At 59.6% G+C, this 14,703-nt stretch overlaps 1 protein-coding gene across 1 annotated transcript in view; it reads right to left on the bottom strand.

The window, feature by feature from the left end:
• Nucleotides 1-14,703, bottom strand: part of LOC136569922 (adhesion G protein-coupled receptor L1-like) — a 54,421-nt gene that overhangs the window by 1,352 nt on the left and 38,366 nt on the right. Inside the window, exons 13-21 of the mRNA XM_066570276.1 lie at nt 13,707-13,877; nt 12,348-12,557; nt 10,315-10,535; nt 9,200-9,266; nt 8,129-8,220; nt 6,844-7,012; nt 5,350-5,478; nt 1,195-1,291; nt 338-457 (exon numbers count right to left, since the gene is read on the bottom strand). Coding sequence (XP_066426373.1) covers nt 338-457; nt 1,195-1,291; nt 5,350-5,478; nt 6,844-7,012; nt 8,129-8,220; nt 9,200-9,266; nt 10,315-10,535; nt 12,348-12,557; nt 13,707-13,877 — 1,276 coding nt within the window. The remainder of the gene's footprint in view (nt 1-337; nt 458-1,194; nt 1,292-5,349; nt 5,479-6,843; nt 7,013-8,128; nt 8,221-9,199; nt 9,267-10,314; nt 10,536-12,347; nt 12,558-13,706; nt 13,878-14,703) is intronic.

Here is a 14,703-nt window from a genome sequence, read left to right as displayed (position 1 = left end):
GCAGCTGTGGGGAGCAGGAAAATCCCCCCATTCCCACCCAGGGGCTGAAATTATGGGGGATGCAGCAGCCAGGACCCCCCGAACCCCCCATTCCCCCTTGGGGGCAGGGGCTGTGGGGGGATTTTGGGGGGATCCAGTGGGCGTGGGGCAATTCTGTGGGACCAGCTGCCCCCCCGGGGGCTGAAACTGGGGTGTTCAGGTGGGAGCACCCAGGACCCCCCAAACCCCCCCCTGAACCCACCCGAGGGGGGCTGAGGGAGGAAGGATTTGGGGGAGGGTCCCGGGGCGTCCCGAGGGTTTGAGGGCAGTTTGGGGGGGTCGTGGCCCCCAGACCCACCTGGGGCGGTGAAGGCGGGGGGGGAGGCAGGGGTGAAGCCCCCCCCCTCGGCCAGGAGGGTGTTGTAGGGGCTCGACCCCCCCCGCGGCGGCAGCACCGGGTTGGGCAGGAGGTGCGACCCTGCGGAGAGGGGAGGGGGTCACACACGGGGGGCTGGGGGGGTCTGGGGGGGTCCTGGCGGTCCCAAGAGTGTCCTGGAAGGGTCTCCAAAACTTGGGGAGGGGCTGGACACCCCCGTGTGTCCCCAAAACCCCTGAGGGGGTCTGGGGGGGTCCCCAAAACCTGGGGAGTTCCCTGATACCCTGGGGGTCCCCAAAACACAGAGGGGCCCCCAAAGTAAGGGGACTCCAAATAATGGGGGGGGTCCCCAAATTTGGGGGGTCGCCAATACCCTGGGGGGGGTCCCTGGACCCCAGGAGGGGGTGCCCAAGCTCCGGGGGGATCTTGGGGTGTTTTGGGGTGTGTTTGGGATCCTCACCTGGGTGCTGTGAGTGGAGTCTGGGGAGCATGAGGGGTCTTAGGGGACCCCAGGACCTGTGGGGGATCAGAGGGGTCCCAGGGTGTCTGGGGGGGTCCCCAAATGCATCCCAGAGGGGTTTTTGGGGTCCTGGGGTAGGGGTGAGGCGTTTCAGGGGTCTGAGGTGGATCCAAGGCATCTCAGGAGGTCTGGAAAGGGGCCCTGGGTGGTTTCTGGAGGTCTGAGGGGGCCCAGAGGGATCTTTGGGGTCCTGTGGGGGTTTTGGAGAGGGGTCTCACCACTGTTCAGGGTGGAGGAAGGTCTCTGGGGTCTCTGGGGTCTCTGGGAGGGGTGTTTTGGGGGTGGGGGTGTTCTGAGGTGTTTTTTGGGGGTGTCTCACCTCGGTTCAAGGTTGGGGTGCTGTTCAGGTCTCCCCCCATAAAACTGGACTCCGTCTGTTTCCGGACCGTGTCATTCCACATCCTCCGGATCCGGCTCTGGGGGCACAGCGGTGGGGCTGGGACCCCCAGAACTCCCCAAAACCACCCCAGAACCCCCCAGCCATGCCAGAATACCCCCAAGGTGTCCCCACATCCAACACCCACAGCCTGGCGGGGTCTGAGGGAGATTTTGGGTTCAGGGGGTTTTGGGGTAACACAGGGGGATCTTGGGGTGCCACAGGGAGACTTGAGGGGTCTGGAGGGGGCACATCTGCATCTGGGGGATGATCTGGGTCTCTCACGGGGGATTTGAGGGTGCCATGGGGAGGATCCTGGGTGTGGAGTGGGTTTGGGGGCTTTGGGCTTTTTTGGGGTGAGGGGTCTTTTGGGGGGGTTGGGAGTCCCAACCTCGGTGCTGCTGTAGTGCTGGGCATGAATTTGGGGGGTGATTTGGGGGGCTATGGGGAATCAGGAGGCTCTGAGGGGTCTTGGGTGTGTGTGGGACTGACAGGCAGGACTAGAGTGATTGACAGGCGGCCTCTGTGATTGACAGGCAGGAATAAAAATGATTGACAGGCGGGATCAGCCCCTCAGAGTGATTGACAGGCAGGAATAAAAGTGATTGATAGGCAGGATCAGCCCCTCAGAGTGATTGACAGGCAGGAAAAGCCCCTCTGAATGATTGACAGGCTCGAAGAGGGATGAGGGAAGTGTAGCAGCCCCAGGATTTAAGTTGAGAAAAGGGGCAGGGAAAAGTGATGGAAAAAGTATTTAAAGCCTGAGGGGAAAAGAGTAGAAAAAGGGAGGGGAAAGGGATGGGAAATATGAGGGGGAAAAGGGATGGGAAATGTGAGGGGGAAAAGGGTGGGAAATATGAGGGGAAAAAAGGGTGGGAAAGGTAAGAGAAAAAATGGCAGGAAACATGAGGGGAGAAAAAGGCAAGAAAGGTGAGGGGGAAAGGGGTGGAAAACTTAATCATAAAAAGGTGGGAAATATGAGGGGGAAAAGGGTGGGAATTGTGGAGGGAATAAGAGCAGGAAACCTGAGGGGAAAGGGTGGGAAATGTGAGGGGAAAACAGTGGGAAATATGGGGGGGAAAAGGCAAGAAACATGAAGGGAAAAGGGCAGGAAAAGTGAGAGGCAAAATAGAGGGAAACATGAGGGGACAAGGGGTAGAAAGGGGTGAAGGTAAAAGGGTGGGAAACCTGAGAAGAAAAAAGGGTGGAAAAGGTAAGGGAAAAAATGGTGGAAAACGTGAGGGAAGAAAAGGGAGGGAAACGTGAGGGGGAAAGGGCAGGAAATATGAGGGGGAAAGGGCAGGAAATATGAGGGGAAAAGGACAGGAAATGTAAAGGGAAGAAGAGCAGGAAATGTGAGGTGAAAAAGGTGGGAAATGTGAGGGGAAGACAGTGGGAAATGTGAAGGGGAAAAGGCAAGAAACATGAGGGGAAAAGGGCAGAAAAAGTGAGGGGGAAAATGGAGGGAAACATAAGGGGGAAAGGGCTGGAAAATGTGAAGGGGAAAGGTGGCAAATCTGAGGAGAAAAAAGGGTGGTGAAGATAAGGGGAAAATTGGTGGGAAACGTGAGGGGAGAAAAGGGAGGGAAACGTGAGGGGAGAAAAGGGCAGGAAAGGTGAGGGGAGAAATGGGGGCGAAACATGAGGGGGAAAGGGGTGGAAAATGTAAGGACAAAAAAGTGGGAAACATGAGGGGGAAAAGGGCAGGAAATGTGAAGGGAATAAGAGAAGGAAACGTGAGGTGAAGAGTGGGAAACGTGAGGGGAAAAGGGTGGGAAATGTGAGGGGAAAAGGGCAGGAAATGTGAGGGGAAAACAGTGGGAAATGTGAGGGGGGGAAAAAGCAAGAAAATGAGGGGAAAAGGGCAGAAAAAGTGAGGGGGAAAATGGAGGGAAACATGAGGGGGAAAGGGGTGGAAAACATGAAGAGAAAAGGGCGGCAAATCTGAGGGGGGAAAGGGTGGGAAAGAATGGTGAGAGACGTGAGGGGAGAAAAGGGCGGGAAAGGTGAGGGGAGAAAAGGGCGGAAAACATGAGGGGGAAAGGGGTGGAAAACCTAAAGGCAAAAAAGTGGGAAATATGAGGGGGAAAAGGGCAGGAAATGTGAAGGGAAGAAGAGAAGGAAACGTGAGGTGAAAAGGGTGGGAAAGGTGAGGGGAAAAGGGCAGGAAATGTGAGGGGAAGAAGGCAGGATATGGGAAGCCAAGAAGGTGGGAAATGTGAGGGCAAAAAAAGTGGGAAATGTGAGAGGAAAATTGGTGGGAAATGTGAGGGGAGAAAAGGGAGGGAAACGTGAGGGGAGAAAAGGGCAGGAAAGGTGAGGGGAGAAATGGAGGCGAAACATGAGGGGGAAAGGGGTGGAAAATGTAAGGACAAAAAAGTGGGAAACATGAGGGGGAAAAGGGCAGGAAATGTGAAGGGAATAAGAGAAGGAAACGTGAGGTGAAGAGTGGGAAATGTGAGGGGAAAAGGGTGGGAAACGTGAGGGGGAAAAGGCAGGATATGGGAAGCCAAAAAGGTGGAGAAATGTGAGGGCAAAAAAAGTGGGAAATGTGAGAGGAGAAAAAGGTGGGAAAAGTTATGGGAAATCTGAGGGGGAAAAGGGGGGGAATTGTGAAAGGAGTAAGGGCAGGAAATGTGTGGTGAAAAGGGTGGGAAACATGAGGGGGAAACAGTGGAAAGCGTGAGGAGAAAAGGGTTGCAAACCTGGGGAGTAAAAAGGGTGGGAAAGGTAAGAGAAAAAAAATGGCAGGAAACATGAGGGGAGAAAAAGGTGGAAAAAGTGAATGGGAAAAGGGTGGAAAATGTGAGGGGGAAAGGGCAGAAAATATGAGGGGGAAAGGACTGGAAATGTGAAGGGAATAAGAGCAGGAAACATGAGGTGAAAAGGGTGGGAAATGTGAGGGGAAAAGGCGGGAAATGTGAGGGGGAAAGGGCAGGAAAAGTGAGGGGGAAAATGGAGGGAAACATGAGGGGGAAAGGGGTGGAAAACGTGAAGGGAAAAGGGTGGCAAACCTGAGGTGGAAAAGTGTGGGGAATGTGAGACAAAGAAAGGTGGGAAATGTGAGGGGAAAGGGTGGAAAAAAGAAAATTAAAAAGAGCTGGAATTGTGAGGGAAAGACATTGGGAAAATGAAATAGAGAAGGGTGGAAAAGGTGAGAAGAGTCATAAATGAAAGAGACAATATTAAAAAAGGGCAGGAAATGTGAAGAGAAAAAAGGGTGGAAAAGGAAAGAAAAAGCACAGGAAAAGAAAAAACAGAAAAGGTGGGAAATGTGAGTAAAAAACAGCAGAAAAATGAAAGAAAAAGGAATTGGAAATCCCATAAACCCTCCCCAGAGACCTTCCCCAGTCCCATATGGGGTCTCTGGGTGGGTGTTAATGGGATTGGGGTGTCTCTGGGAGGTGTCTGAGATGGGGGGCTCTCTGTAATGGGATGGGGTTTCTTGAGGGGGGGTCTAAGGGTGGGGGTTCTGTGAGATTTGGGGGGGGGCTCTGGGAGGGTGTCTATAGGATTGTCTGTGGGATTTGGGGTTTTTCAGAGCTATGGGCCCCTATCTCTGTGAGAGATCCCTCAAAGACCCCCCTGTCCTATCAGGGGGGGATTTTTGGGGCTCCCCACCTGGATGCTGCTGTAGTACCAGGGGAATGTTTGGGGGTTTTTCTTGTGTGGGTCAAGTGGGTTTTTGGGGGTCCCCACCTGGGTGCTGCTGTAGTACCTGGACTGGGGTTTAGGGGAGGGTTTTGGGGTGTCCTTGGGGTGTTTTGGGGTGTTTTCAGGGTGACCACCTGGACACCACTATAGTACCAGGGGTGGAGTTTAGGGGGAGGTTTTTGGGGTGTTTTGGGGTGTTTTCAGGGTCCCCACCTGGATGCTGCTGTAGTACGGGGGCTGGGGCTTAGGGGAGGGTTTTGGGGTAGTTTTGGGCTGGTTTGGGGTAGTTTTGGGCTGGTTTGGGGTGTTTTCGGGTGTTTCCGGGCTCCCCACCTGGGTGCCACTGTGGTACTGGGGGTGGGGTTTAGGGGGAGGTTTTTGGGGTAGTTTTGGGCTGTTTTGGGGTGGTTTTGATGTGTTTTGAGGTGTTTTTGGGGTCCCCACCTGGGTGCCGCTGTAGTACCGGGGGTGGGCGCGGGCGGCCGAGGGTTTGAGGGCGCCCAGGGAGGTGCCGGGGGGGCCCCTGAGGCAACACCCCGAGTGCCGCAGGCACTTGCTGAGCTCCCGGTGCACCTGGGGAGCACACAGGGACACCTGTGACACCAGGAACACACCAGAAACACACCAGGAACACACCGGTAACACCAGGAACACACCAGAAACACACCAGAAACACACCAGGAACACACCAGAAACACACTGGTAACACACCAGGAACACACCAGGAACACACCAGTAACACACCAGGAACACACCGGGAACACACCAGGAACACACCGGGAACACACCAGGAACACACCAGAAACACACCAGAAACACACCAGGAACACACCGGGAACACACCAGTAATACACCAGGAACACACCAGTAACACACCAGGAACACACCAGGAACACACCAGGAACACACCAGTAATACACCAGGAACACACCAGGAACACACCAGGAACACACCAGTAACACATCAGTAATACACCAGTAATACACCAGGAACACACCAGTAACACACCAGTAATACACCAGTAATACACCAGGAACACACCAGTAACACACCAGGAACACACCAGTAATACACCAGGAACACACCAGGAACACACCAGGAACACACCAGGAAGACCAGGAACACACCGGGAACACACCAGGAACACCAGGAACACACCAGGAACACCAGTAACATACCAGTAACACACCAGTAATACCCAGTAAACACACCAGCAACACCCAGTAACACACCAGTAATACCCCAGTAACATCCAGTAACACACCAGCAACACCCAGTAACACCCAGTAACACACCAGTTCACACCAGTTACACACCAGTAATAACCCAGTAGCACACCAGTGACCCCCAGTAACACACCAGTTCACACCAGCAACACCCAGTAACACACCAGTGCCCCCCAGTAATGCCCAGTGCTCCCAGTGCTGCTCTCCATGCATCTGGGAGGCTCCTGGGGGGGTCAATACCCACCAGTTCACCCCAGTAACCTCCCAGTGCCCCCAGTGCCAGACCCTTCCTGAACTCCTGGTGCAACTGGGTGCCCACCAGTAACAACCCAGTAGCTTCCCATACTGTCCCAGTCCCTCCCAGTCTCTCCCAGTGCCCCCCAAATCTTTTTCTGGAGGGCACAGTGGAAGAGGAAGATGAAGGTGCCTACACAGTGTCCTCCCAGTCTCTTCATTCCTGATCTCTGGGGGTCCCACTACCTCCCAGTGCCTCCCAGTTTCTCCCAGTCCCTCCCAGTCCCTCCAGTGCCCCCTGCACCTTCTTCTGGAGGGCACGGTGGAAGAGGAAGATGAAGGTACTTGACCAATGTCCCCCCTGTGCCCTCCCAGTGTCCCTTACCCACGATCTCTGTGTATCCCAGTGCCTCCCAGTTCCTCCCAGTTTCTCCCAGTCCCTCCCAGTCCCTCCCAGTCCCTCCAGTGCCCCCTGCACCTTCTTCTGGAGGGCGCAGTGGAAGAGGAAGATGAAGGTGCCCTGCAGGGCGTTGCAGGCCGTGAACAGCGACGCCGTCAGCACGGACTCGCGGGTGACGAAGAGGAGGCCGAAGGCCCAGGTGAGCCCCAGCAGCAGCAGCAGCGCAATGGCCCCCAGAGCCCACGACCTGCAGGGCACCCCGGTCAGCTGGGGACACTGGGACGGACTGGGAGGGACTGGGGAGCACTGGGATGGACTGGGAGGGACTGGGGAGCACTGGGAGGGGACTGGGGAGCACTGGGATGGACTGGAGAGCACTGGGATGGACTGGGAGAGACGGGGGAGCACTGTGAGGGACTGGGGAGCACTGGGACCCCCAAAGATCCTGAGTGAGGGGACTGGGTGGAGCTGGAGGGCATTGGAAGGCAGTGGAAGGGGACTGGAGAGTACAGGGAAACACTGGGGGCACTGGGAGGGTACTGGGAGGGGTTGGAGGGCAGTCAGAAGCACTGGGGGCACTGGGAAGAACTGGGAGGGACTGGGGAGCACTGGGAGGGGACTGGGGAGCACTGGGGCACCCAGAGATCCTGAGTGAGGGGACTGGGATAGACTGAGAGAGACTGAAGGGTACTGGGAGACAAGGGGGGGGACACTGGGAGGGTACTGGGAGGGACTGGAGGGCAGTCAGAGGCCCTGGGAGGGCACTGGGAGGGACTGGGAGCGTACTGGGATCCCCAGCACCCACAGCCAGGGAGCTCTAGAGGAGTTGGGCCCCGTTTTGGGGTCCCTCCCTGCGTCTTTGGGGTCCTGTTTGGGATGCCTCCATTCAGGGGTCCCACCTGGGTTCCCCCTGTTTGGGATCTCATTTGGGCCCCCCTGAACTCAGGGGGTCTCATTTGGGGTCCCCCCATTTGGGAGTGCCCATACGGGGTCCCATCTGGGGTCCCTCCTGTCTTTGCAGGTCCCCCAGTTCAGGGGTCTCATTTGGGGTCCATCCCTCCCATTTGGGGTCCATTCCCCCCCGTTTGGAGACTCCCCCAGTTCAGGGGTCCCGTTTGGGGTTCCTCCCTGTGGGGTCCCATTTAGGGTTCCCCCTTTGGGGTCCCATTTGGGGTCCATTCCCCCCCCCATTTGGAGTCCCCCCCAGCTCGGGGTTCCTGTTTGGGGTTTCCCTTCGGGGTCCCATTTGGGATTCCCCCTGTGGGGTCCCACTTGGGGTCCATCCCTCCCTGTTTGGAGTTCCCCCGAGTTTGGGGGTCCCGTTTGGGGTTCCCCCTGTAGGGCCCTGTTTGGGGTCCCTCACCTGATGCTGTCCAGGCGGCTGGAGTCGGGTTTGAGGGCGGCCGAGCTGCGCAGCATCTTGTGCAGGGTCACCAGCAGGAACACCAGCGTCACCTGTGGGAACCCGGGTGAGACACGGGGGACACAGAGCCGGGGGGGACACAGAGACATGGGGGGACCCCGGGTGAGATATGGGAGGATCCAGAGCCATGGAGGGACCCCAGAGCCACGGGGGACTCCAGGTGAGACACAAGGGGACCGTAGAGCCACCGTGGGACCCCAGACCCACTGTGGGACCTGCCCTGAGACACAGGGGGATCCCAGAGCCAGGAGGGGACCCCAGAACCACGGGGGACCCCAGACCCACTGTGGGACCTGCCCTGAGACACAGCAACACCCCAGAGACACGGGGGGACCTCAAAGCCATGGGGAGACCCAAGGTGAGACACAGGGGGACCCAGAGTCACAGGGGGTCCCCAGACCCACTGTGGGACCCACCTTGAGACACAGGGGGATCCCAGAGCCATGGGGGACCCATCCAGAGCCACAAGGGGACCCCAGGTGAGGCACAGAGGGACCCCAGACCCACTGTGGGACCCACCCTGAGGCACCAGGGGACCCCAGACCCACTGCAGGACCTGCCCTGAGACACAGCAACACCCCAGAGCCATGGGGGGACCCCAGAGCCATTGTGGGACCCCACAGCTCCCCCATGGCGTGATCTCCACACCCCTGGGGTTGCCCCAGCCCCCAGATGAGGACAAGGATGAGGAAGGTCCATCCCCAGACCCCTGAGGCTCCCCAAGCCCTCTCAGATCCCCATATGAGGATGAGGAAGGTCCATCCCCAGACCTCCCAGACCCCTGAGGCTCCCCAAGCCCTCTCAGATCCCCATATGAGGATGAGGAAGGTCCATCCCCAGACCTCTCAGACCCCTGAGGCCCCCCAAGCCCTCAGGTCCCCATATGAGGATGAGGAAGGTCCATCCCCAGACCCCCATCAAGCCCCCCGAGCCCCTCATCCCCACATTTGAGCATGACAAAGGTCCAGCTCTGGTCCCACAGCCCCCCAAAACCCCCAAGCCCCCTCTTACAAGGATGACGAAGGCCACGGGCCCGATGAAGCTCCAGATGAAATAATTGTCCACCCGCAGCCAGCACCTGCCAGGGGTGGGGCATCATCAGGACACACCCCCCACTGGGTGAGGACACGCCCCCCACCGGGTGAGACCACGCCCCCATGGATCAGACCCCACTGACAAAGCCCCTCCCCCAGAGCCCCCATCCACACCTGGTGAGTCCCACAGCAGCACCTGTGGCCCCACCCCTCTTCAAGCCACGCCCCCTGATTCAGGCCACGCCCCCAGCCCTTCCATTCCCACCTGGTCACTCCCAATGGGGGAAGCCACACCCAAACCACACCCTGGTCACACCCAAACCACACCCTAGCCACACCCCAGCACACCCTGCTCACACCCTGGCCACACCCTGGTCACATTCCAGCTGCAGCCCCACCCTGCCCACACCCTGGCCACAGCCCTGACCACACCCCAGTCCCATCCCAGCCATGTCCTGGCACACCTCAGCCCCACCTCAACCCCACCCTGGCCACACCTGAGCCACACCCTACACATGTCCCGCCTCCACCCAGCAGGGCTGATGGGGAAGGACATGGCTGGGGTGGGGCTGGGTGGAGCCAAGACATGGCTGGGGTGTGACCAGGGTGTGGCCCCACCCCAGCCTCACCTTGGTCACACCCCGCTCATACCCCAGCCCCGCCCTGTCCACACCCCAGCTCTGCCCCAGCCCCACTCTGGCCACACCTCACTCACACCCCAGCCCTGCCCTGGCCACACCCTGGCCACACCCCAGCTCCACCCTGGCCACATCCAAGCCCTGCCCCAGCCCCACCCTGGCCACACCTCAGCCACACCTCAGTCCTATCCCAGCCCTGCTCCAGTCCCACCCTGGCCACACCTCAGCCATACCTTGGTCCCATCCCAGCCCTGCCCCAGCTCCACCCTGGCCACACCTCAGTCACATCCCAGCCCTGCCCTGGCCACACCCCCGCCATACCCAAGGCATGTTCTGGCCACACCCCAGCCCCGCCCCACCCAGCCACACCCCAGCCCAACCCCAGCCCCGCCCTTCCCCACCAGCCCCACCCAGCCCCACCCTGGCCACAGCCCAGCCCCGCCCCGCTGCTCACGCCTGGTCGGTGCCGTAGCTGCGGTGATCCACGGCGGCCGCCACGGCCACCACGACGGCGGGGAAGAAGTACCCCCCCGCGTAGTAGTACTTGCGGCGGGCGGGGTCGCTGTCGAACACCTCGAGCAGCAGCAGGTACAGGTGAACCCCCTCCAGGCACAGCCACGAGAACGATGCCAGGAAGAAATAGTGCAGCAGCACGGCGAAGATGGGACAGGCCACCTGCGGGGATGGGGACGTGTGGGGACAGGGAATGCCCAAAGGTGGGAACAGGGAATGCTCAAAGATGGGAACAGGGAATGCCCAAAGATGGGAACAGGCCACCTGCGGGGATGGGGACGTGTGGGGACAGGGAATGCCCAAAGGTGGGAACAGGGAATGCCCAAAGATGGGAACAGGCCACCTGCGGGGATGGGGACGTGTGCGGACAGCGTGGGGACAGGGGCAGGGATTGCCCAAAGGTGGGACAGGGACAGGGACAGGAACAGGGACAGGGGCAGGGATTGCCCAAAGGTGGGACAGGGACAGGGACAGGAACAGGGACAGGGGCAGGGATTGCCCAAAAATGGGACAGGGACAGGGACAGGGACTGCCCAAAGATGGGACAGTCCACCTGCGGGGATGGGGACGTGTGGGGACAGCATGGGGGCAGCATGGGGATAGTGTGGGGACAGGGAGTGCCCAAAGGTGGGACAGGCCACCTGCGGGGATGGGGACATGTGGGGACAGCGTGGGGACAGGGACAGGGAATGCCCAAAGGTGGGACAGGGACAGGGACAGGGACAGGGACAGGGACAGAGACAGGGAGTGCCCAAAGGTGGGACAGGCCACCTGCAGGGATGGGGACGTGTGGGGACAAGGAATGCCCAAAGATGGGAACAGGCCACCTGCGGGGATGGGGACATGTGGGGACAGCGTGGGGACAGTGTGGAGACAGAGAATGCCCAAAGGTGGGACAGGGAGAGGGACAGGGGCAGGGACTGCCCAAAAATGGGACAGGCCACCTGCAGGGGAGACATTGTGGGGACAGGGACAGGGACAGCAAAAGGAAGTGCCCAAAGGTGGGACAGGCCACATGTGGGGATGGAGACAGTGTGGGGACAGTGCAGGGACAGGGACTGCCCAAAAATGGGACAGGGAGCACCCAAAGATGGGACAGGTCACCTGTGGGGATGGGGACACTGTGGGGACAGGGACAGCGGGGACCACCCAAAGATAGGACAAGTCACCTGCAGTGACAGTGGGTGAGGGATAAGGATGGGGACAGGGACAGGGACACGGACAAGGATGGGGATGGGGAGAGCGACAGGGACAGGGACGGGGACAGGGACACGGACAGGGACAGGGATGGGGACAGCCAGACGGGTGCTATGGGTGGTCCCTTGGGAGTCCCAGATGTGCCACGGGGTGTCCTGGGATGTCCCAGCTGTGTCATGGGGTGTCCCTTGGGGATCCCAGGTGTCACAGGGGTGCAATGGGACATTCCAGGGGTCTCAGGGCTGTTCTGGGATGTCCCAGGTGTTTCATGGGCAGCCCCAGGGGCACTGTGAGGATCCCATGGTGCCACGGGTGATCCCTTGGGGGTCTCAGAGGTGCTCTGGGATGTCCCAGGTGAGCCATGAAGGGTCCCAGGTGTGCCTCAGGGGTCCCACGTGTGCCATGAAAGGTCCCAGGTGTGCCATGGGGTGTCCCTCAGGGGTCCCAGGTGTGCCATGGGCTGTCCCTCAGGGGTCTCTTTATTCATGGGCTGTCCCTTGGGAACCCCAGGTGTGCCAGGCATTGTCCCTCAATGGTCCCAGGTGTGCCATGAAGGGTCCCAGGTGTGCCATGGGCTGTCCCCCCAGAGCCCCAGGTGTGCCATGGGGTGCCCCAGGTGTGGCACGGGGTGCCCCAGGTGTGCCATGGGCAGTCCCAGGGTCACTGTGAGGGTCCTGTGGTGCCATGGGTGGTCCCTCGGGGGTCTCAGGTGTGCCATGGGCTGTCCCTCCAGAGCCCCAGGTGTGGCACAGGGTGCCCCAGGTGTGCCAGCCCCACCTGGTACTGCGTCTTGTCGATGCCCACGAGGAAGAGCAGCTCGGCGAGGAAGAGGCTGATGCAGAGGTTCTTGTGGATGGTGGTGCGCTCCGAGGGCAGCCCCCGCAGGCAGCAGAAGGCCGAGATGGACAGGCCCAGGCACAGCAGGGCCACCAGGATCCCTGCCCAGGTGATCACCGACAGCAGCACCTCGTTCAGCCGCCCCGGGAACTGCGGGGAACGGGGAAAATGGGAATTCTGGGCTTTTAGGGGGTGTTTGGGGTCATCTGGATCCATGGGCAGGGACAGTGACCACCAGGATGGGACAGGGGCCACCAGGATGGGACCACCAGAATCCCCAGCCAGGTGATCCCAGGTGTGTCACAGTCTGTGTCTGGGCCATCATCAGGGGGAAGTTGGTCAGGTGTCACTCGGTGTGTGCATCAGATGTCCCAGGTGTGTTCCCAGGTGTGTGCCCAGGTGTGTTCCCAGGTGTGCCACTCATGCTCTGGCTCCATGTCATGAGCAGGGCGAAGTTGTTCAGGTGACTGCAGGTGTGCCCAGGTGTGTGCCCAGGTGTGTGCCCAGGTGTGCCCAGGTGTGTGCCGTGTGTGCCCACGTGTGCCCAGGTGTGTGCCCAGGTGTGTGCCCAGGTGTGCCCAGGTGTGTGCCCAGGTGTGTGCCCAGGTGTGTGCCCAGGTGTGCCCACGTGTGCCCAGGTGTGTGCCCAGGTGTGCCCAGGTGTGTTCCTAGGTGTACCCAGGTGTGCCCAGGTGTGTACCCAGGTGTGTGCCCAGGTGTGTGCCCAGGTGTGTGCCCAGGTGTGCCCAGGTGTGCCCAGGTGTGTTCCCAGGTGTGGTCCCAGGTGTGCCCAGGTGTGTTCCCAGGTGTGTTCCTAGGTGTGTGCCCAGGCGTGCCCAGGTGTGCCCAGGTGTGTTCCTAGGTGTACCCAGGTGTGCCCAGGTGTGTTCCCAGGTGTACCCAGGTGTACCCAGGTGTGCCCAGGTGTGTTCCCAGGTGTACCCAGGTGTGCCCAGGTGTGTGCCCAGGTGTGCCCAGGTGTGTGCCCAGGTGTACCCAGGTGTGCCCAGGTGTGCCCAGGTGTGCCCAGGTGTGTTCCCAGGTGTACCCAGGTGTGCCCAGGTGTGTTCCTAGGTGTACCCAGGTGTGCCCAGGTGTGCCCAGGTGTGTACCCAGGTGTGCCCAGTGTGTGCCCAGGTGTTCCCAGGTGTACCCAGGTGTGTACCCAGGTGTGCCCAGTGTGTGCCCAGGTGTGCCCAGGTGTGTTCCTAGGTGTACCCAGGTGTGCCCAGGTGTGTTCCCAGGTGTGCCCAGGTGTGCCCAGGTGTGCCCAGGTGCGTGCCCAGGTGTGCCACTCACGCTCTGGCTCCGTGCCATCAGCAGGGCGAAGTTGGTCAGGTGGCTGCAGGCGCACGAGCTGTGGGTGCCGTTGGAGCGCAGCAGGCGGCAGCCCTGGCTCGACCAGTGCCCGGCCATGGAGCGCTCCGAGTAGTTCCAGAAGGAGCAGTTGGCCCCAAAGTGGTTCTTGGTCTGGAAAAGCAGGGAAAATTGGGGAAAATGGAGGAAACGGGGGTCCCAAAGAGAGGGGGGCCCAATCTCGGCAATTCCAGAAGGAGCACAATGGTTCTTGGTCTGGGAAATGGGGGGGAATTGGGGAAAATCAGGGAAATGGGGGTCCCAAAGAGAAGGGGGGGCCCAATCTCGGTAATTCCAGAAGGAGAAGTTGGCCCCAAAGCGGTTCTTGGTCTGGGAAATGGTGGAAAATCAGGGAAAATTGGGGGAAACAGGGGTCCCAAAGAGAAGGGGGCCCCAATCTCAGTAATTCCAGAAGGAACAGTTGGCCCCAAAGTGGTTCTTGGTCTGGGAAATGGGGGAAATAGGGGAAAAGTGGGGGGGAAATGGGGGCCCCAGAGGGTCCCAAGGACAGGGAGAGGAGCCCAATCTCAGTAATTCCAGAAGAATTTGGTCTCAAAGTGGTTCTTGGTCTGTGAAATGGGGGAAAATTGGAGAAATGTGGGTCCCAAAGAGAAGGGGGAAGCCCAATCCCAGTGATTCCAGAAGGAGCAGTTGGCCCCAGAGTGGTTCTTGTTCTGGGAAATGGGGGAACCCAGAGACTGGGAGGGAAAATGGGGGTCCCAGGGGGTCCCAGAGGGTCCCAGGGGGTCCCAAAGAGAAAGGGACCCCCAATCTCGATAATTCCAGAAGGAGCAGTTGGCCCTAAAGTGGTTCTTGGTCTGGGAAATGGGGGGAAATCGGGGAAATTTGGGGGGGAAATGGCGGAAATGGGGGGTCCAGAGGGTCCCAAGGACAGGGAGAGGAGCCCAATCCCAGTAATTCCAGAAGAAGTTGGACTCAA

The sequence above is a fragment of the Molothrus aeneus genome, unplaced genomic scaffold (assembly GCF_037042795.1).
Source record: "Molothrus aeneus isolate 106 unplaced genomic scaffold, BPBGC_Maene_1.0 scaffold_30, whole genome shotgun sequence".
Classification (NCBI taxonomy): Eukaryota; Metazoa; Chordata; class Aves; order Passeriformes; family Icteridae; genus Molothrus; species Molothrus aeneus.
This window is presented reverse-complemented; position numbering and strand designations above follow the sequence as displayed.